The sequence below is a fragment of the Lampris incognitus genome, chromosome 16 (assembly GCF_029633865.1).
Source record: "Lampris incognitus isolate fLamInc1 chromosome 16, fLamInc1.hap2, whole genome shotgun sequence".
In the NCBI taxonomy this organism is placed as follows: domain Eukaryota; kingdom Metazoa; phylum Chordata; class Actinopteri; order Lampriformes; family Lampridae; genus Lampris; species Lampris incognitus.
The window spans coordinates 13,490,650-13,513,179 of record NC_079226.1 but is presented as its reverse complement, the minus strand read 5'-3'; the positions used below and the strand labels follow the sequence as shown (position 1 = coordinate 13,513,179).

General features: G+C 40.2%; 1 protein-coding gene across 1 annotated transcript; it reads left to right on the top strand.

The window, feature by feature from the left end:
* The first annotated feature begins 1,010 nt into the window (after positions 1 to 1,010).
* wdr35 (WD repeat domain 35) lies at positions 1,011 to 21,716 on the top strand. The gene is made up of 28 exons (XM_056295993.1): positions 1,011 to 1,025; positions 1,308 to 1,382; positions 1,533 to 1,650; positions 3,940 to 4,011; positions 4,214 to 4,306; positions 4,734 to 4,862; positions 5,510 to 5,643; positions 6,010 to 6,175; positions 6,281 to 6,426; positions 6,763 to 6,888; positions 7,072 to 7,257; positions 7,746 to 7,806; positions 8,627 to 8,771; positions 9,312 to 9,381; positions 9,613 to 9,666; positions 9,842 to 9,951; positions 10,091 to 10,310; positions 12,060 to 12,140; positions 12,674 to 12,810; positions 13,839 to 14,042; positions 14,350 to 14,496; positions 14,902 to 15,034; positions 15,209 to 15,319; positions 17,479 to 17,643; positions 18,016 to 18,156; positions 18,504 to 18,660; positions 20,116 to 20,356; positions 20,993 to 21,716. The coding sequence occupies exons 2-28, from the start codon at positions 1,359 to 1,361 to the stop codon at positions 21,150 to 21,152; spliced, it is 3,531 nt and encodes a 1,176-aa protein (XP_056151968.1). The 5' UTR covers positions 1,011 to 1,025; positions 1,308 to 1,358; the 3' UTR covers positions 21,153 to 21,716.
* The last annotated feature ends 814 nt before the right edge of the window (positions 21,717 to 22,530 follow it).

Sequence of the window (22,530 nt, the reverse complement as noted above, 5' to 3'; positions counted from 1 at the left end):
AGAGTCAATGGACGTGCAATTTCTAAAAAATTGTATTGTATATAAGAAAATGCTAAGACATACTTGAATAAAAAATTGTTTAATGGCTTTCTTATCTGTTCTATGGTTACACTGCTGAGTGCATTTTTTTCTGGTCAGAACATTTACTCTCGAAAGAAACAACTAATCACTTATGCAACAAGATAATTGTTGCCTCTATAATTACAGCCTTATTGCCAAGTGGGGGAAAAAAAGCACAAAAAATAAAGCTTGATCTACTTGGCCCGTGGACATGTTACATCACAGCAGTGAATGACCGCAATTCATGTCTATGAGAACTACAAACAATTCAATAATTACAATGCATGGCATTGCATGGTAATCTGCTAAAAACCAAGAAAGATAGTTACTACACACACATTAAATCATACCAGATACACAAAATGGTGCTATTAAGGGAACTGTTTGAGAAAGCAGAGGCGGAATGATTTAACGAGGCCTATAGAGGATGATTGGATCCACTACATTGCCCGGTTAGCATATGTTTTCATAGGGCACTGAGTTTCTAACGATGGTGCTGGCTACTAAAGCAAATATTGTGTGCACTTTGGAGCATTTAAAGGTTTTGTGTTGAACAACATGCAATTTTTGATCCGCAGTCTTTTGTAAGAAAAGGTAAAGTTTACCTGAAATCTGCAAGGCTAAATTTGTGGTGAAAGACTGTTTTTGTTTAAAACATGTGTTATCTGTGTATGGCGTGGACTGGTGGACTGGTGCTTCAGAGGCAGAAAACAGTCCAAATGAGCTATCTGTGTTGAGTATTGCACAATGCTATTAAAACAGTCTGAATCAAAACGTTGCCATCTCTTGTACTGTGTTCATTCTCTGAGCTGCCTATACATTTATACATGTATGAAGTGAACTGAAACAAATCAAACAAGTGCCTGTGCTTGTGTGGCTTTAAAAAGAAGAAAAAAACTACAACCATAAGCGGCACGAAGGCACTTCCGGTTTACGGTTACCACGGGAGACCAACTGAAGCTTGTGTGCGTTGATACAGTTGAGACGTTTATTGTAATCGTTTATCGGTCATATCAGTTGATTGTTATTGATAGAAATGTTTTACGGTGGCATATTACTCGGTTTACGAGCCCGCGTCTTGGTCTGGTGACGCTTGCTAAAGTAATTGGTCTCCGTCGTTCGTTCGGATAGTTAGCTAAGGCTAAGAAAGCTAATTTAAGGCTAGCCGGAGGATAGCGTCTGCTTAGGATAAATTGATGGTGGCTGATAAACCGACTTGAGTAATTTATGTTCTTCTTCATTTTCAGTATAATATCCTTCACACTGGCAGGCGAAAAATACTCGGCATTTCGGCCACGATGTTTATTTACCTAAGTAAAAAGGTGAGTCTTTAAAAAAAAAAAACACTGGACATCGCGCAGCCGCCAAGCCCATCCAAATACGTCATCTCTCCCAAACGTTAGTGAAGACACGAAATCAAAGTTTTCAGTTGACTTGAAACGAGTCATCCGCAATTCACCCTGTCTTCACAGATCGCCATCCCCAACAATATCCGTCTGAAATGTGTGTCTTGGAACAAAGATCAAGGCTTCATTGCCTGTGGAGGGGACGATGGTCTGTTAAGAGTGCTCAAGCTTGAGACTCAAACAGGTAACTTATAAATTCGCATGAGGCCGAAAGTTGAAAAGAGCCCTTAATAGACAGGGTTGATTTCCAGATGAACTCTATACATATTTTCCTTAGGCCTTTTGAGGGTGCTTGAGTTGTAAAGTTGGTATTGATGTAGATTATGCTCAGGGATGGGGAGCGAAGTTCCTAACAAGTGTAAAATCTAGGATCCAGACAACTAATGATTCAATCACTATCCAATCACTACTGTAGATTGGATAGCTAGATTATAAATCTAGCTATCCAATCTACAGTAGTGATCACTGTATTAGAGACACTTATCTAGTGTCGGGTAGGACCCTCTTTTGCTGCTAGAACAGCCTGAATTCTTCATGGCATGGATTCAACAAAGTGCTGGAAACATTCTGTAGGGATTTTGGTCCATGCTGACTCAATAGCATCATGCATTGCCTGCAGATTTTTTTGGCCTAACGTTCCTGCTGCAAACCTCCCCTTGCATTTCATTCAAAAGTGGTGTATTGGATTGAGATCTGGGGAATGTGCAGGCCTTGGGAGTACACTGAAGTCACTGTCATGTTCGTGGTACCAACTCGAGATGATGTGTGCTTTGTAGTATGGCACATTATCCTGCTGAAAGTGGCCTTGTGGCTATAAAAGATTTACATGGTCAGCAACAATGCTCAGGCACACTGTGGTATTCAAATGAAGCTCAGCTGGTATTAAGGGCCCTAATGTGAGCCAAGAAATCATTCCCCACACCAGTACCATCACTACCACCACCGTTGGCACAAGGCATGACTCGTGCTGAGAGAGTGAGAGAGAGAGAGAGATGCAGCCACATAATTTGCTGTTTGGCTATTTTCATTAATGAGCAGGTGTATCTAGTAAAGTGGCGACTCAGTGTAGTAAGTTAAGACTTTCTGGTGTGACGGCATTGGCAACAAAGTGAATGCCAAAATAATGAGCTCAGCACATTTGTTTGACTTTTGACACCCAAATAAGAATTACTTGTAGAAGTGCCAGCTGGACTGAAAGAAAATCCAGCTCATCAGAATCCATTGCCCACCCTGTCAGAATGTCCACAAGTCAGTCATTTATAAAATGACAATCAAGCTACTGAAAAGATTATTCTTTAATCATTTAAGTTTATTTCTGGTTTTGGGGGCTACTTTTTCTTACAGTCTTGTCCAGACTTTCCTAAACCATAGCTGCAACACTTTTAATTTTATTAAGGCAAGTATTCCCTTTTAGAATGAATGCAAGTAGAGATATATTGGCTTTATGCAACATAATGATGTGTTGCTATGCTGAAGCCTACCTCTGTGTGAGGCCAGAACAGAGCTATTTTTAGATACAATTAACAGGTCATACACAGCAGCTGAAGTTCAGGCACAGTCAGCACAATACTGTGACATTGGCCAAGCAAAGGACAGAGGACAAATTTAAATACTTCAGTTTTTAAGAGTAATATTCATTCCATTTTAAAGTTTTGCTGAATCAGCCACAATCTGAGCCGTTGCATAATGTCCATGTGATCCAGATTTTCTGGCTTTAGAAAGGGCTCCAGTTATTCTGTGCGAGAAAATCTTTTTTAAATCTTTAATAAGCTTTTTGGCTATAGTACATCTGTTCTAGTACCTCAATACCCAGTCACTGTAATTAGAAATAGTACTTTTTTCTCCACTCTGTTTTTAGAACTAACAAAATATTATTAAAACATTGCTGGTATGATGCATATTTTTACTGGGACATCGGACATTTTAGTCTAATAAGAAATGCATTTCATAAGACAATAAGAAACACAAAGAGCAAAGTCAAATGGACAAATAATGCCTCATCACTAGCATTAACTCACAAACTGTAACTCGTACCAAATGTAAAACGTTTCGCCGATGTGTGCCACACCAGAGTCTGCAGATGCTTTAAGTCTTACAGTGTCAAAAAATTGTATAACTGAACTCAATGCATCACAACTACAACAACTTGTGAATTCAGTCTAAGAAGTTTTAAACGTTGACATTTCTTTTGGTACATTATTAAATCACAGAGATCTAAATTGTAATGGCTTTACAGTTGTTTTGATGTTCACATAGATTTTTATTAAGAAATAATGGTCTGGTATTTCATTCTAACTAGGATTTAACAAAGACTTAAAAAATTGTAAATGTAATTTGATGAAATTAACATGTAACTTGCAGATTTTTTTTAGTCCAACTCTGTCTGAGTGTTGAATGACTCTCACGGTTTTCTGAATGTTACCTCAAAAAAGAGGGATTTCTTTCGAGATGTTAATGTGTGTGTTCTTTACAGATGATGCCAAACTTAAAGGACTTGCTGCACCCAGTAATCTGTCAATGAACCAGACTCTAGAGGGACACAGCGGTAAGCCATGTAGTTACCAAACCCAGTGTCACAACTGACAAGCTTGAAGAGACACAGAATATTTATGTGCAAATTTGTTTTGTTTAAATACTTTCACTTAATAAATCTCTTGAATTGAAATGGTAACCTCTGTGTGGCCTTAACTGATATTTTAAAGTGACTATATGAATTTTCTTTAAATTGAGTTTGTTACTGCACACAGGTGCAGTACAAGTTGTTACTTGGAATGAACAGTACCAAAAACTGACCACTAGTGACCAAAACGGTCTCATCATTGTATGGATGCTCTACAAAGGTAATAATTATGGTAAAAAAAAATTTTTTTTTTAAAAAGCCGTCATCTAAGCTACATTCCTCAAGATTCACAAGTAAACAAATGTCCCTTTTGACACTTTTTATCATCAGCTTATATAAGATAATAGATGGTCTACCAATATCTAAATCGTACATGCTTCTGTAATTGCTTATTTTGATGGTTACTCTTGGGTTGGACTTTTCCTGGGAAGATTTATACGGTGTTTTACATCTTTACCACAGCAGGCAAATGTAGAAGACAGTAGGAAGTGGCGAGTTTAAAATTATTGTGGCTGACATGCAGATATGGCAGACCAAGTTAAGACCTTTACTAATAGATACTGCAACATTTATATATAAAACCCTGGGGGGGGGGGGCAGGAAGAGAGGTGAATGAAAAGCTTCTTCTTAATAATCCCTTTTCTCAGGCTCATGGTATGAAGAGATGATCAACAACCGCAACAAGTCTGTGGTGCGGAGCATGAGCTGGACTGCCGATGGCCAGAAGATCTGCATTGTGTACGAGGACGGGGCTGTCATTGTCGGATCTGTTGATGGTATGCAAAGGGTTTCCTCACTTTTCAAGAGCATGCAACATCCTTTTTATGTGTAGATGTCACAATAAATCAATATTTACGCTATTCCTGAATTTTTTCTTCTAAAAATTAAATAATTATATCAACAATTCTCACCACAACGGGATCACTTACAAGAAATGATATCTACGCCTAGCAGTGGATGAAAATGTATTAAGCTAAAAACTCATCACAAGTTGACTTTCTTATTTAAGCACTACCCTTTGTCCCACTCACAAAGATAAACACACACGCACACACTCAAACATCTCGCAATAGAAATCTTCTGCAGAATGAAACGATTGCTTTAATTATCATGAAATGTTTTAGTTGCATTTTTTTTTAATTTTCTTGCATTTTTACCTTTATTGGATAGAGGATAGTGAAGTGGCAGACAGGAAACAAGGGGAGAGAGATGAGTACAAAGGTCACTGGCTGTAATCGAACCAGGGATGTTGAGGATATGTGGCATGCGCCATAACTATGCCATAACCATTCGGCTACCGGGGCACCCCATTTAAGCTATCTTGAGGACTGTTTGACAGATCACATATTGGGCAAATGGCACATTGAGTTAGACTTATTTCTTGAACAACGGGAGCAGTGGAATAATAACTTTGTGTTTTCAGGTAACCGGATTTGGGGAAAGGAGCTAAAGGGAATCCAGCTTGCCCATGTGGCATGGTCGCCAGACAGCAAAATTCTTCTCTTTGGGATGGCCAATGGGGAAGTTCATATCTATGACAATCAAGGAAACTTCATAGTAAGTTTGTTTTCTAAAAGAAGCACAGCTATAGTACATAACAAGCTACTGCACTACATAAAAAAAACATGGCATAACATTGACTTCACAATAGGCGACTACATTTTTAGGACACTGGCAATAGTGTTTGGTACAACAAATGTTTCACCTGATACTTAAACCATTTACCAGCCAGCCAGATGGTTGACTAGACAGACTTACTAACCAAAGTGTGGTTAACTTTCCACCCTGTCTGAAATTAAATACAAGAAGCTGATGACGACTTTCCTTCAAGCCAAATGCATCACAGGCTTGTTTTCAGGGACAATAATAGGATTTCAAAAATATTTCACATGTTAAGAATCAATGATTGTGGTTATGTTGCAGATGAAAATGAACATCAGCTGTCTCTGTAATGAGACTGGAGCCATTAGCATAGCAGGGATCCACTGGTACGCTGGAACTGGGGGCTACGTTGAGCCTGACTGTCCGTGTCTGGCCATCTGTTTCGATAATGGAAGATGCCAGCTCATGCGCTATGAAAATGACGAAAGTAAGCTTAAAAACTCGTGCATTGCAGACTTCACTATGCACTGTGCATTGACCGTAAATGAGAATTTTTACTAATTGATTTAAAATGATGTCGCTTTCTCTTCAGACCCGGCGTACATAGATACTCTGATGAACGTGGTCAGTATCCAGTGGAACCAGTGTGGCAGTGTGCTGGCTTTGGCAGGATCCCTGAGAGCCTCCATTATGGAGAAAGAATTTAACGTGGTGCAGTTCTACACACCGTTTGGAGAGGTGAGAGCAAAATAATAATTTGTTCCACTTATACAGAGAGGGCAATACAAGGTACTGGACACTACCACTTGTTGAAACAAGCAGAATTACTTCCTCATAAGTGACTTAGTAGATAATAGTGGCATATTTCCATGCTCCTGACCATTCTAATTGTGTAATGTACACCACACATTGTAAATCTGGAAAGATGTACTTTCCAATTTAGTAATGTACCCTTTCTAGTTTACTGCTGATAGCTGTGTGGTGTTAAAAAGTATGTGCCTGCAAAAACAATCACTGAGCTTCACATATATTGTCTCAATAAATGAAAGCCATTACTCTGTTGTTGGTTTGCAGCATTTGAGAACTCTCAAGGTCCCCGGGAAGCAGATGACAGCCGTTGCCTGGGAGGGAGGAGGGTTACGCATTGGCCTTGCAGTGGACTCCTACATCTATTTTGCCAACATAAGGCCAGATTACAAGGTAAATCCCAGCGCCCACTGGATTTTGCCTGGGTTCTCCCTCATCAGAATCCATCTTTCTACTATTCTAAATCAGAAAAAAATTACTCAAAAAAGGACTCATTTTACTTCCTTACTGTACTCAAAATTTCCCACATTTCAAAACGATCTTTTGTAAAAGGTTGATCTCTACCGTCCTTGACAGTGGGGCTACTGTTCCAGCACAGTGGTGTATGCCTACACAAGACCGGAGCGACAGGAGTATTGCGTGGTATTTTGGGACACCAAGAATAATGAAAAGTTTGTGAAATATGTCAAGAGCCTGATGTCCATCACTACGTCTGGAGATTTCTGCATCCTGGCAACCAAGGCTGATGACACACATCCTCAGGTACACAAAATCCTCAAAACCCTCAAGGCTACCTGTCCTATCCCAGTGATAGTGTGACTGAAGCATAACAACAGAATGGTTAAAATGCTTTCAAAAATGGACTCTATAATGATCTTTGCCACATCACATATGGCCCTGATATGTTTGATACCTGCTGTTCAAGTTACACATTCTTATGCGGTGTTTTTCACTGATTATGTACGCTGAGTTCAGTAGATAAATATCTTATGTAGAAATAGCTGCAATGATATGGATCACATTGGTTACAAGGCCGTCCAAATATTTTTCTGCGTGTTTTGCCTCTTTTTTTTTTGTTGTTGTTTTTTTTTCTAATTCATTGCTTCAAAGGAGGATGCTGATATAGAGTTTGGGAATCATAAAATGGTAAAGTACAAATAAAAAAATGCACGCATAATTGCAGTTTGTTGTGACAGAAAAGTATTGGCCTCTTCAGGGAGCATAATGTGGCTTCAATATCTGTTTTGCAGTATGTGCTGGTTCTGTGTAACTCCATTGGGACTCCACTGGATTCAAAGTATATTGACATAGGTGAGTTAAAACCTCATTCTTCTCGGTGAAAACAAGATCATTGTATTGCCACTGCATTAACGACTGAAATTACATTTTCCAGTCTACACATTCTCAGTCTTAACCATGGAAGTGAGGAAAACTATTTTGGCCAGTTAAAGTAGATTTCCTTATTTTTGAAGTGATGTTAGATTATACTAAATTATTTGTCCAGCTATCACGCAACACCTTGTAGCCTGTCTGCAGATGGATTTGAAAGGTTGGTTGTTGTCTAGGCTTTTACCTTCCACAGTTAGGGCTTTCATGGGCTCATCATAACTTACAGTAAAAGGACAGTGATCACTGGGCATCTTTATATCTCACAGACATCCTGCATTCCTTTTCTGCATGACATGGCCGAACCTGTCGGTGAAATGTTTGCTCAGGACCAAAAGCGAGTTCAAAGATGCAGATCTGAAAGGCTCATTTGTATGAATGGTTTCCGTACATCAGCGGCTGCTAAATCCACAGAAGAGTGCAAGATGAACTATGCTCATCTCTGGAGACTTCTCTTATGGCCTGACAAGGCCTCTGTAGCCAGACTATTCAAAGATATTCTCCCATCCTCCCTTTACATGGGACAGTCAGAGGGTGATTCTGATCAGTTTTAGCCATGGTCATCATATTTTGTCAACACTCAGAGGCAAATTTGTGAATTTGTGGCACTGTCTCCCAAAGCCCCACTGTGTTGAGATCTCTTCATGCCCACAAAGCAGGAGCATTGGCGCAATTATGGAATTTAAAGGAACAACACAAAATTGAAATGCTATTTTTTCTTTTGTCTGCTCATGCATCCTATCAGATCCGCTGTTTGTCACCATGACTAAGACCCATGTGATCGCCGCATCCAAGGAAGCCTTCTACACATGGCAGTATCGTGTGGCAAAGAAATTAACAGCTTTGGAGATCAACCAGGTGGCCAGAACCCGCAAGGAGGGAAGGGAGAGGTGAGAATTGGTCAGATTAGTAAAACAACATTAGATATTTATGTGTATGACAGTGTAGAAGAGGTTAGAAAAATTGTATAGACTGTTTTTAATGGGTATCCCTGCTAATAAAGACAGTCACTAAATGGTGAGGAAATTCTTACGTCATTAGTTAAACATCAAATCATAAGATCATGGAAAGTCACAAGAAGGAAAGATAAGTGCATGACAAGGTCCTTTCAATGAATGGATGAAATCAGTGTTTCTGCCAGCTCAGTGTTTATTGGCCTACCATTTCAGAGTAGGGTGTTTGTCCCGACAGCACCATGAAAAAGGTCCATTCATCAGTCTGGAAAAAAAAAACACCACTGATGCCTCAGACAGGCCTGGTCTGGGTCCAGATCCAGTGTTCTGCCAGGGTTATTCTGGCATCCATACCCAAAATACCCCTCCCCCTGCTATCCTCACCCGATCCCTCTCTTGCTGCCTCTCTCTTGCTCTTCCTCACACTCTTACTCTTTCTCTTGTTCTCTTATTTATTCACACCTCTTGCCTATCTAGGGTCTTTCATATAGACAGCTCTCCATCCGGAGCCAATGAAGGCGGTCTGGACTTTGCAAAAGCCAAGACAGTGAGTGAGATGTTCAGTAACACACCTAAAGCCTGGTCAGTAGGACTAAGAGTTCCATCATTAAATCTGGTGATTTGGTGAACTTCAAATCCTCATGAACTACATATTTTGTTTCCGTCTTGCTGCCACTGACACCCTCTGTTGTACTCTCATTGTAAAAGAACAGCACAGTACTGCCTGGTTATGTTATGAATGTGTTCATACTAAAAATCCCCCCCATTTCTATTACAGGCATCAGAGGATCCCATCTGCTGTGTCACAGCGACAGATAAGACATTGATTGTGGTATGTGAATTTGTGTTTTCTAACATGGAATTTTGGTTTATTAGATCTAAAGAACTACTGAATATTTGTCATGTTGTATAATCCTCTTTATTCATACCCCCATTCATATCCAGTTTCCCCTCGGGGATGAATAAAGTATTCTGATCTCTGTGTGTGTGTGTGTGTGTGTATAAAGGGTCGTGAGTCTGGCACAATCCACAGATACAGCCTCCCCAATGTTGTCCTTGTCCAGAAATACAGTTTGAATAACAGAGCCTACCATTTGTCCTTGAACTGCAACTCCAGGTAAGTGTGATTATAATTCATGTTCTAAAATAACTTCTTCACGTGAGTGAAGCTTGCATTTGTGATTATTTTTCTGGGGGACCCATAATCATGCACTAAGCATTTTTACAAAGCTCTAATGCATGACCATTGCCTCTAGCCGTCTGGCCATAATCGACATCTCAGGTGTGCTGACCCTGTTGGATCTGGAAGTACGTGCCTCCTCAGCGGACAGTTCAGGAAGCCACTCGGCTGCTGGGGATCCATCCAAGTTTGAGCGCAAGGACGTTTGGGACATGAAGTGGGCAAACGACAACCCTGATCTGTTCGCCATGATGGAGAAGACCAGGATGTATGTCTTCAGGAATCTAGACCCAGAGGTGAGTGTTCTGGCCTCATGTGATGGCCATATGCTGTAGCACATTGAGTACACTTTTGTTTTTTTTGTGCACTGAGTACACTTATATAAACACCAATTCCTCCTAATTACTGGAAGTAATCAGTTTAAGGAAATATTTCAATTAAAACATTGCATGGTTCAACATAACCCAGTTGCATGGTTTCTCTAATACCTGGGTATAAATGGATTCTGTCCAAGGTCTGGGCGACTGGCGTAATTACCTGCTCGTCCAATACTTCCTTTGCTTTCTTGTAATTCTAAATCCTCAAGCAAGCATGTCTGATCCTTTTCGCCGCCAGTTTTTGTAATTTTACATTCTTTAGGCATTATTGCAGAGTACCATAACTGGAACATTCCTATTTGCCATTCTATCCAAGAGTTAGCTGTGAGCTTTTTTTCAGAATCGGAATCAGAATTTTGTGATCTATTTATCCAAATGACGTCCGGTACAGTGTCTGGTGACATTTTCGCATATGTGCTGTGTCAAAAAGCCAACATAAACCCAAATACACATCTGCCAACCTCTACGCATTCTGCGTAGTCACTCCTCATTTTGAGACCAAAATACGCGACTACGAGTTGATAGTCCAAAATACGCAAAATAGCTGCCTTTAAAATAAATACCTGGCCGCTCTGATGGCCAAGCAGAATAAACCGCCGTTCTTGCAGTTTGCTCGTCATGTGGCTGGGAGGTTCGTATTCCAGACTCGCCATAACCGGTCACGGCCAAAACCTCCACAGGGTAAGGCATTCATTAGGCCACCCTTACCCGAGGGATAGTGGGTGTAGATCGGTGTAGTGCCCAGGGGCTCGTCATTCTCCAGCGACCCATCTGGCCCATCCGGGCGCCTGCAACCGAAAGCGTTCTCCCTACGTCTCCTTTGCGGCTGAAGATAATGGCAATCCATGCGAGGCTTCATTTTGTAAAATAGCAAGAACAGCCGACACGAGTTTGAAGAAAGCTGGTGTTACGACGATCTCCTTCCTGTGGAAACGTGAGCCAGGGGAGTTATTCCGGCCATATGCCATTGGGTTAATTGGGTGGGATAAGGGGAAAAACTAGGAATAAATTTATTAAGAAAAATGCTTGAGTGATTTTAGGCCTCCATAAAACTTTTTAGTTTATTTTGGGCTTCAAACTGATTTTTTTTTTTACCCGATGCAAGCCTACTAACACGGTGAACAGTCATGAATCCCAAAGACTGGCGGTTTTGTTTTTTGATTTCAGTATTCAATAAATAAGTGTTTTTTCACAAACATAAAAAAAAATTGTGAACACGCACACACAAAAAGGACTACTCATTTTTATTCTTTAGGGTTGGCAGGTCTGCAAATATGATGATTAAATGGACCAAGAAACTGAAAGACTGAGCAAAACTCCATGTGTCTTAATCGTGTTATGCCCACTCCTCTTTTGACCTTACACTGATAGACATTCAGACAAAGGTGCTAACATAATAGTTTCTAAAGTGAAAGTAATGCCTTTAACAGTGTATGATCGTATTATTAGTCTGCATGTAAACACACCCACTGTCACATATAGCCATAACTTCAGTTACTTTATAGGCTTTCCCAGGTATTCCACAGCGCTCTGAACCATTTTAGTGTAGAACATTACAAATAGCGGCACAAGTTCAGCTGTTTTACCTTGTTGCAAAAGAATTTTTTATGTATAAACTGGGGATTAGTGCTGAACCTAACCTGTTATTTGTCCCTTCCTTTTATTCAGGAACCCATCCAAACCTCTGGGTACATTTGCAACTTTGAGGACCTTGAAATCAAATCTGTATTGCTTGATGAAATCATGAAGGTAATCGTATGAATTAAAGAAAAAAATTGTATCAAGGGAACCCTTTCTATGTTACTTGTAGGAGTCAAATAGTGCTGATTTACAGAAAAAGAGAAGAAAAGTAATTATACCTATGACCTCAAAGGGTGGTCCAAGCAGTAATAACACGTCAGTGTTATCCAGCCATGACCCCGGCTTGTCCATTCCTGACAGCACCACAACTGTCTAGACTGTGGGTGAACTGAATCTCAACATAATTTTTGTATTTTTGCTATCTTATAATATTGTCACACAAGTCAGCATCTACATATTTTGGCCTATCCTCTGTTAGTAGCCTTAAAGTTGTGAGAATTGATGATAGCTCTGTAATGTAATGTTTACTAATATTAAGAGAGACTTTCCACATCACTGGGTGTGTGTTTGTGTGTGGGTGTGGGGGGGGTGTACCCTCAAATTACCAGCGGTGCTGTATTGATAGGTACTTGATTTATCTCAGGGGATACTGATTCTGTTGGTTGAAATAAAACACTCAGCTTTTGAAGGACACTTTACAGGATCCAGAGAGACCCAACAAGGACTACCTCATCAACTTTGAAATCCGCTCGCTGAGAGACAGCCGGGCGCTGATCGAGAAAGTGGGGATCAAAGATGCTTCGCAGTTCATCGAAGACAATCCTCACCCCAGACTCTGGTAAGTGAATGAGAGGTCACCTTGGCCTGTGGTGCTATGGGGATTATTGAGAACACATGATGAACATGATGAGAAATTTAAATGTAGCATAAAATTCAAATGAGGTTATTTTTTTTAGAAGGAATTTAAGGCTGATAGGTTGTATAACATTACCTATGGTAAATTAAATTTTACCTTGTCTGTGACAGAGACGACAAAAACCAGTGAACTTTATTTTTAGGTCAGACTGTCACCAAAGATCACTTTTGTTTTTTTTTCACCTGAGTGTATACCTCTGGCGATAGTGTGATGTGGGAGGATCCTTACACTGGTGTGACACAGTGTTGGAAATACAGCATGCTAAGACTCTGGTAGCGAGCGGCATGCTGCTTGATGTGGCTTCACAGTCCTCTCTGGCTGCCCTGTCAGTTTTCACAGCATCCCTTGAAATGTGGTAACCTTAAAAGATGTCCCCTTCTGCCTTTTGAGTCAATACTGGTCTATAAGAACACAAAGAGGGTCCCCGTAGTTGGTCTGAACGTTTGTAAGCTCATAGAGAATAGAAGGAGATGAACTGTTTACAAATGGTTCAGCAGTGAACATATCTTTAACATGAAGTTAATTATATGATTGGGCATTGGAAAAAAAAAGTACTACGGTTGTTTTAGATATTAATTAAGGTCTCCTTTGTTGTAGCTAAATTGTCATTTAAAAAGAAATATTGCCTGGTAAGTCTGGAAAAACTTGACAGGAGCCCACTTCAGACTTGAGCACGTTAATAAATCAGCTTTGATATTTTTTTCTTTTATTAAACTAATGATTTAATCTAATCAAAGATTTAGTTAATCGGATTAGGGTTTAATGATTTCCACTCATGCCAGTGCCCTGGAGGTGACACTGCAACATTTAATATAGTTAAAATCCTGCATTTCACCTTTTACTTTTGAGGGAAGGAAACTCGTCTGTATTGGCATTACAGTTAACCTACTGTAACTGAGAAACACTGGTGGTTGCAGTTAGCCAACACTTCTCACCGTTATGTCTTTCAGGCGTCTACTGGCTGAGGCAGCCCTCGAAAAACTGGACCTGAAGACGGCTGAGCAGGCCTTCGTCCGCTGTAAAGATTACCAGGGCATAGAGTTTGTCAAGCACCTGGGCAACCTGCAGAGCGAGGCCATGAAAGAGGCAGAGGTGGCGGCCTATTTCAGCAGGTTTGAGGAGGCCGAAAGGATGTACCTGGACATGGATCGCAGGTACATGTAGTCTGTAAATGCTAATAATCACTTTTGAATATCCCCTAAAACAACAGTACGTTTAGTTGTTGGTTTTGGGGTGTGTATTGACCATATCATCACAGCCAGTTAACATACAGTATGACATGGTGCCAGTTTTGTTGGGGTTTTTTTTTTTTTTTGACATGATGCCACCTGCTGCCCAATGACTGCTGGGATAGGCTCCAGCATCCCCACGACCCTGAAAGCAGGATAAGTGGTTCGGATAATGAATGGATGGATGGATGGATGTTAATGATAGACTCTGTGCCCTTTCATCTCTCTGCAGAGACCTTGCAATAAGTCTTAGGATTAAGCTGGGGGACTGGTTCCGAGTGCTACAGCTGCTCAAAACTGGCTCTGGAGACTGTGATGACACACTGCTGGAACAGGCCCATAATGCAATCGGAGACTACTTTGCAGACAGACAGAAGTGGTAATGCACTTTCATTTTTATGTTTCTTTTACATGGTTTTGTGTTTTTATAATAACTGAAGTAATTATATTTTAGTCCTGGTGGAAAAAGAGCATCAATATATTTGGTCTAAATAAGTGCTTACAAATGGCCTCAGTACAAGAATGCTTTTTATGCTTTTATTTTTCTTTAAAGTTACACAACAGCCAGTCTTGTAAACTTGCAACATCTTCCATTTGAGACTTTTCACTCAGTATTTAAAAAAACTCTGATGATTTTCTAAAATGTCATTGTTTCACAAATGGATCAAATGATACTATGTAATGATTTTTATTTCCCCGCCTGTCACTATTTCATCGGTATCCAGTTTTTCATTGTGCGTTTATATAGAATGTGAATTGTTTGGTGTGTTACTCTCTTTTCTAGGGTCAATGCAGTGCAGTACTACCTTCAAGGCCGCAACCAAGAGAGGCTGGCAGAATGCTACTACATGTTAGAGGACTATGACGGCCTAGAGAGGCTGACTAGCTCACTACCAGAAAATCACAAACTGCTACCAGTGAGACACATGTTACCAACTATTAGTGTTTAGTATTTAGCCTGATGTCAATAGCGTGATACTCCCATGATTGTTTAAATATGTCTCATTTTGACAAGAAAAAAATCCTGCTAGATCTGTATCTTTTCCTCTTTCTTTCTTTATGTATTGCTGTTTTTTGTGTGCATGATGTAGGACATTGGACAGATGTTTGCCACCGTGGGCATGTGTGAACAGGCTGTGAATGCCTACCTGAAGTGCAATCAGCCCAAAGCTGCAGTTGATGCCTGTGTCCATCTGAACCAGGTGAGCGAGAGAGAGCCAGAGCCCTGCTTGAGCCAGTGCATCTAACTTGGCCCATTTTGGTTTGGCACTCCTCAGTATTCTCCTGCAAGTTTGACATACTGGTGCTATGATGGTCACCATGACACCTGCTGACCTTCTCCTCCCGTCATTGTCCTCAGTGACATCCGAGTGTGAATGCTTCACTGAGGCTTTCCTGCTCCTGGGAAAATTTAGACATCGTCATCGTCACCATCATCAGAACATTTGATTCGAGGAAAGATATGTGGATTAGCCTTTCTTTATCCATGGTAGTCTTATAAAGATAACTAAATCTATATACTATGTAAAGTGAGATTCTATGTCAAGTTAAGTCAAGTCAAGTTTATTTATATAGCACATTTAAAACAACCACAGTTGAACCAAAGTGCTGCACAAGCTTAAAATACAATATAAACTAAGTAACACGTATGAATATAAAAATATATGTTAAAAAGACATAGTAAAATAAAGAAATTGAAATGTAAACAATAAAACACAAGAGTAAAAGTATATTTCCACCATAAAATCACAGTGTCAAGCTCAACTTGAATTGAATGCCAGCGAGAAGAGGTAGGTCTTTAACCAAGATTTAAAAGTCTCTAGGGTCTGAGCAGATCTTATGTGTACTTGTAAGTTGTTCCAGAGATCAGGGGCAGCAACTGCAAAGGCTCTGTTACCCCTATTCTTAAGCCTGGATCTCGGAACATGTAAGAGCATCTGGTTTGCTGACCTGAGTGCTCTGACTGGCGTATGATAATGTATTATCTGAGATAAATAAGATGGTGCCAGCCCATTTAAAGACTTGAAAACAAGTAATAAAATCTTAAACAGGATCCTAAAACAGACAGGAAGCCAATGAAGGGAGGCCAGTACAGGCGTTATGTGATCACGTCGCTTCTTTCCTGTCAGCAGGCGAGCAGCTGCATTTTGTACAAGCTGCAGAAGCGATGACTAAGCTACGCCAACATACAATGAGTTACAATAATCTAAACGAGAGGTAATAAATGCATGAATTACCCTTTCAAGATCATTTGGTATGTTTGTATGTTCGCTTAAAACTTCAGAAATACTCCTTGTAGAACAAAAAAAAAGGTATCTTTAGAGTCAGCACTTTCCAAGGATTGCTCAGTTCGAAAAATATTTCAAAAATCGAGTAAAAATTTGATTTATTTGCGAAAGAGACATTCCAACGATGCTTTGTGGAGACTTCCGGCAAATCCTTCCAGTGGTCGAGGGAGGCACTACACCTAACATTGTCAATGCTAGCCTGAAGGCACGCAACGTGGTTTTACCCTGACGTGCTTGAGCACTGAGCGATTAATACACACATTGGCAAAGAAGCTTGATGAATGGATTGAATATTATGACATTTTATAATTTTCGTTAATAACGTTCATTTATTCGACATTCGTTTATCACATGTATCATGTCATAAATTATCCTATATTTCATCATCAATTATATTGTAAAGAGCAGATCGTGTTGGTTGTTTTGGCAAGAACATTTTCCCCAGGCAATGCCAGGTACCTCTGATAGTAAGATATAAATCAATAACGTCACATTTTTGTAAGGGGCAGCTGCTGCAAGTCTTTGCCACAGCTGGGTCTATTAGAGAGCTCATTAAGTCTGTAATTGATCAAGTGGGACTGACAGTGTTGGTCCAAAATGTAGAATTTAAGTGATTAGTCAGCCTCAGCTTCTTCCCTTTTAGTTTCTCATGCTGTGTAAATGCTGTGCTGTGGACAACAAAATAACAGTGATGGGTTGTGTCGTTCACATTTCAAATGGTAGGGTTTAAAATTCACTTTCCTGTTGCCCTTTTTAAAAAACAGGTGTCCACATTCTTGACTTTAGACCATTAGAAAAATATGTTATCCAAATCTCTCTCTCTCTGTCTCTCTTTCTCTCTCTGTCTCTTTCAAGTGACTTGAAGTTATCAATCAAAAGTGTCGTGTCAGTCAAAAACATGGCCTTGTTTTAAAAGCAATTTTACAACGAAAGCTTAACATCATATTTATCATAGATCTTAATGATCATCGTGATTAGTATGACAGTTTTACAGTATTGATAAAACTAAATAGTTCTGTATTTTTGTGAGATCGTTTTCGACTATTTATTTACAGCATTTTTCTCTCTTGCAGTGGAACAAAGCAGTGGAACTGGCCCAGAACCACAATATGAAAGAGATCAAATCTCTTCTCGCCAAATATGCATCACATCTGCTCGAGAAGAACAAGACGCTGGAAGCAGTGGAGTTGTATCGGAAAGCCCACCATTTTCTTGATGCAGCCAAACTCATGTTTAAGGTTGGGTTATTTTATCTAAATGAAGGGTCTCATTCCATCCTGCATCTACAGCCATATGTGGTACTTTTCACTTTTCTGCTTGATTCTATGGAATAGCTACTTTTCTGTGATTGGTTCACTTTTACTTGAAACTACCGCAGTCACAGAATCACATGTTTCTGGGGAGGGGGTTCTTTGTTGACAAAGTGACTGGATTCTCTATCCATTCATTCATCCAGCCATTGATCCGTCCATTATATATACCTGTTTAATCCAATTTAAGGTCATGGTGGGCTCCTCCATAATTGGCATTTGAAAATATTGATTTTGGAATAGAATTCATCAAAAGCTGGTGATTGTCAAACAGTTAATGTCTGTGGCCAACCATATCAGATTGCAGACGAGGAGGCTAAGAAAAGGACGAAGCCACTGCGAGTGAAGAAGCTTTATGTGTTGGCAGCACTTCTGGTTGAAAACTACCATGGCCAGGTGAAGACATCACAGCAGAGCAAATCCAAAGGGAAGAAATCAGAGGTAGGCATTGCTATAGATTTGGTGCATGGCCACTTTCTAAAAGCAGATCCCCACCATTTGCATAAAAATAAAAAAAGTCCACCTCTCCTACTCTTTCAGTGATCAGTAACATAAGATTAAAAACAAATAACAGCTGGCACATTGATAATGCTTTTGCAGACTGGACGCTCTATACTTGATATATTGGTTGGTGAGCTACAGGTAAAAAATGTTTTGCAATGAAGATCTCGAGTAAAACAGTTAGGATCTCCCAAGTTCAGAAGTTAGTACAACTGAGAGAAAACAATGCTTGTGTTAGAATTTGAGTTTGTCTGGCATGTCCCATGTTGTTATTTGCTTGTATATAGGCAACATCTGCTCTTGCTGGGCTCCTTGAGGAAGAAGCAACCTCCTCAGACAACCGCATTGTGGACAACGCTTGGCGTGGAGCCGAGGCATATCACTTTTTCCTACTTGCTCAGAGGCAACTTTACGAAGGCTACATGGAAAATGCCATGCGCACAGGTACCCCACCACAAGAATCCATTCACTGTTGTCATAGATATGATGTTAGCAGCTAGTCAAAGCCAGGAGGAGGTAATGGTGGTTTAATTGTAGGTTAAATGTAAACTTTTGTCTACAGGAACTTGTATTTTATGTGATACTTAAATTTCCATGAAGTGCATGTGCTTAGCCCCCTTTTAAGCCCCACACTGTTCTTCAGACAGTGATCCTTGGCATATTTTGTCCATCTAAGTTTGTGAGAACAACATTAGAAATGATGAACATCGATGTATTTATGCATGCTCAATAATCCAGGTAAGAAAATCACAGAAAGTTGAATCAGTTCAAGTGACCTCTTCAGTCTCAATTGACTGCAGGTATCCCCATCCTTATAAACAATACAGTAGCATAACAACCAAAAACAGTTCCAGAAATTGGTGCACCCCAAGGATCAGGTCCCCCAGCAAAAACAGAGAAATATGGTGTACGCTGTTAAGTGCCGGGAGGATTGCCATGACTTGTTCATCAGGGAAACCAAACAGACACTGGCCAAGAGGATGGCACAACACAGAAGAGCTAACGCGTCAGGCCAGGACTCCACAGTCTGAACCCATCTACAGGCTAGTGGCCACTCTTTCAGGGATGAGGATGTGCACATCCTTGATAGGGAGGAACACTGGTTTGAACGGGGAGTCAAAGAGGCCATCTATGTGAAGAGGGAATGACCATCCCTGAACTGGGGGGGGGGGGTGTAAGAGTATATCTGTCACCATCTTACAATGCTGTGATTGCAAACATTCCCAAATCCTCTGTGAATAGTACACATGGCCATTTTAACTCTAGTTAATGGTCACAGCAATTTGCATATGAGACTGAGCGTTGTTTTTGGTCATTATGCCACTGCATTGTTTATAAGGCCGGGGTTATCTGCAGTCAGTTGAGACTAAAGACTTATATAGATGAGTAATGAAACGTTTCTCTCAATAAACGTTATGTCAGGATGAACTGATTCAACTTCCAGTGATGATCATGAACCATATTGTCTCTCACACAGGTTTTGAAGCAAAAAGTGAGAACTGTCATTCTAATTTTGTTCAAATAAATACTTAAAACCTTTTCATCTTATTTTTAAGAAGCAATGAAATGCATTCACTGTTCAAACGTTTTAACGGTCTGCCTCAGGAAGTCTGTGACAGTTTTGTAAGCGACAACATTTCTGCTCAAACAAAGAGGTTAAATAATATTGCCCACCGGCTAAATACTGAAAAATTCTTTTGTTGTGACTGGTAACTTTGTCTGCTCTTGCAGCCACCTCACGAAACTTCTTTCTAATCTAAAGCTGTCATTGGCGCTGTGGAATCAATTTACTAGCATCTGTGACTTTCAGGTTAAGACAGAAAAAAAGTCGCTCGTTGCCCTGAATGGCACCAAACACAAACCTACCCCTCACACTAACTACTCCCTCCGTTTAAAAAGCCCTCCACCTCCGTGACTACGAGGACATCATCCCAGCTGTGGAGATCTACTCCCTGCTGGCCATTTGCTCCTCGGCCAGCCGAGCTTTCAGCACGTGTTCAAGGGCTTTCATTAAGCTGGAGTCCCTGGAGAGCCTGGATGCTGAGCAGAGGCAGCTCTACGAGGACCTGGCCCTGGAGATCTTCACCAGACACAGCCCCAAAGACAGCCGCATGCTGGAGCTGGACAGCACACCGGAGGGGTGAGGGACCACAAATCACAACCGAACTCCTTACACCAAAGACCAACTTTGAAATGAGTTTATTATTGGAAACTTTATTTAAAAAAGGACAACATTTTCTGAAGTCCAGTGTCTTCTATAAGCCTGAAACAAAACACTACCAGCAAGTTACCAACTAGACAAAAGCAAGAGTGGCATTGTAAAAACGAATCACCTAAAACGATCAACTTTCTGATTGACTTGTAACACAAAACAGATAAATGGATGATTTAATTATGTATAATTTTCATATTTTAGGCAGATTTGTGTTTTGTAACAAACAAATTTGGGGAAAACGGTTGCATTCAGCCCTACAGGAACCAATTCCCTGCTGAGAAACTGTTTCCAGTTTCATAAATGTATACCTAATAAAGCTATATTAGTGCAAGTGCAAAAGAATTTCACTAATTTGTCAGAAATGTAGTAAATAATTGTAACTAATTAACAGCTCTGTAACTTTTCACTTTCAACAAATTCCTGAAAATAAAATGCCTGCTTAAGGTAATAGTTAAGACTTGGAAATGGACTGCGTTTAGTGAGTTTTGCGTTCCCTAATGCCATGTCACGATGTAGTCTCAAATGCGTCCCTCTAATTATTTCTGATCTTCCTCTCTTCAGGACGGAGGGAAAGTTGGCCACATGCATTGTGACAGGGCGGCCGATCCCCGAGTACCAGCTGTGGATGTGTAATGTGTGTAAGCACTGCGCCATTGAGCAAGAGATCGGCAAATACACCTTCTGCCCACTGTGCCACAGCTTTCTGACCTCTGAAGCCTGACGGGCACCAAGCAGTCTAACCGAAAACCAATGATTCGTTTTTCTACCTTTTAACAGAGAAAACTACACTTCAAAGCATTGTGAAATATGTTTTTTTTTAATTCATCCTTTTTATTTTAAATATGTATTGACATCGGTGCTGAATGTCGCTGGACTTGTAATTGCCGTATATTACAGCATGTTTTTCTGCTACTAGCGCTGTTATGACCAGGTACATAACTGCTTAAAGAACAATTGTTTATTCAGCCCATGTTTAACAGCACTGTCAGATCAAAACAATTTTTTAACCTATACATTTGCAGCAAATGATGTATAAAAGTGTATATTTTTATCCCCTACAGCACAGTTGGGACACTGTGCTGTAGGAGATGCTTTCAACTGCATTCTTCAATACATGTTTTAATTACTTGGTGAGTTGGTTTTAATTCTTTCACTTCCAGTGCTGTAAGATGTTAACTTGTCAAGTGTTTTCTTAATTTTTGTTCTTGCAATTATTTTCTTTGGCTTGTAAATACAGTGTATAGAAATTATTTTCATATGAAGGGCAAAACAGTCATTAAACATCAGTAAAAGTCAGCGTTTTGTCTGCTCTTTGATAGGGGAACATTTCATCCCAGTTATCTTATGCTGAATACTTTTCAAGGTGTGAAATACTCTTGTGCGAAAAGACTGATGGCCTCTCACGCGTTTTGGCTGTTTAAGTGGCCACTGGTTACCATTTTGTGCCAAAGGTTAACCAGTGGCCACACCTTCCACAGTCCTGTGTGAGAATGTAATTGCATTTGGGAATGTTGCCTGCCTTGCCAAAACATGGAGCTGTGGACAACCAGATGATAAACTTCACTCAGTGAGACGACAAGATGACCACAACATGAACTCGAGGGAAAACACTGCATTTTTTTTAGATTGGATTCACCGGTGGATTGCCCCAAAGCCATGGCCACGTCAGGTTGGCATGGAGAAGAAAACCAACTTCTAAACCAATTTCTGACTTACACAGAAGGAATACGTGATATGCTTTCATCCCAGATGTCTATTAATCTGGAGCCTTGAGGCCACAACCGAGAAAATAAGCCTATTTTTTAGTGCAACTGGAAATAGTAATTGAATTTAATAAGATAACTAGAAAAGGAGTCTTTTGGCAAAGCCATAACAAATGTCAGAGGGCTTGTCGGTCACCCCCAGGTACAAAAAACAAAGGTCAGTCGGAGATAAAATCATCAGCTGAGAGAAAATGTACTTTATGGGTCCGCAACAAACTGTGCAGCTGAGGCGTGTTTGATACAGAGCAGAGGGAATCCTGCTGCTTTCCTGCCATCTGCTGTACAGTTGGATGTAACTGGTTTCACTGGCTAACCTAAAACCAGTTTACAAGCTTT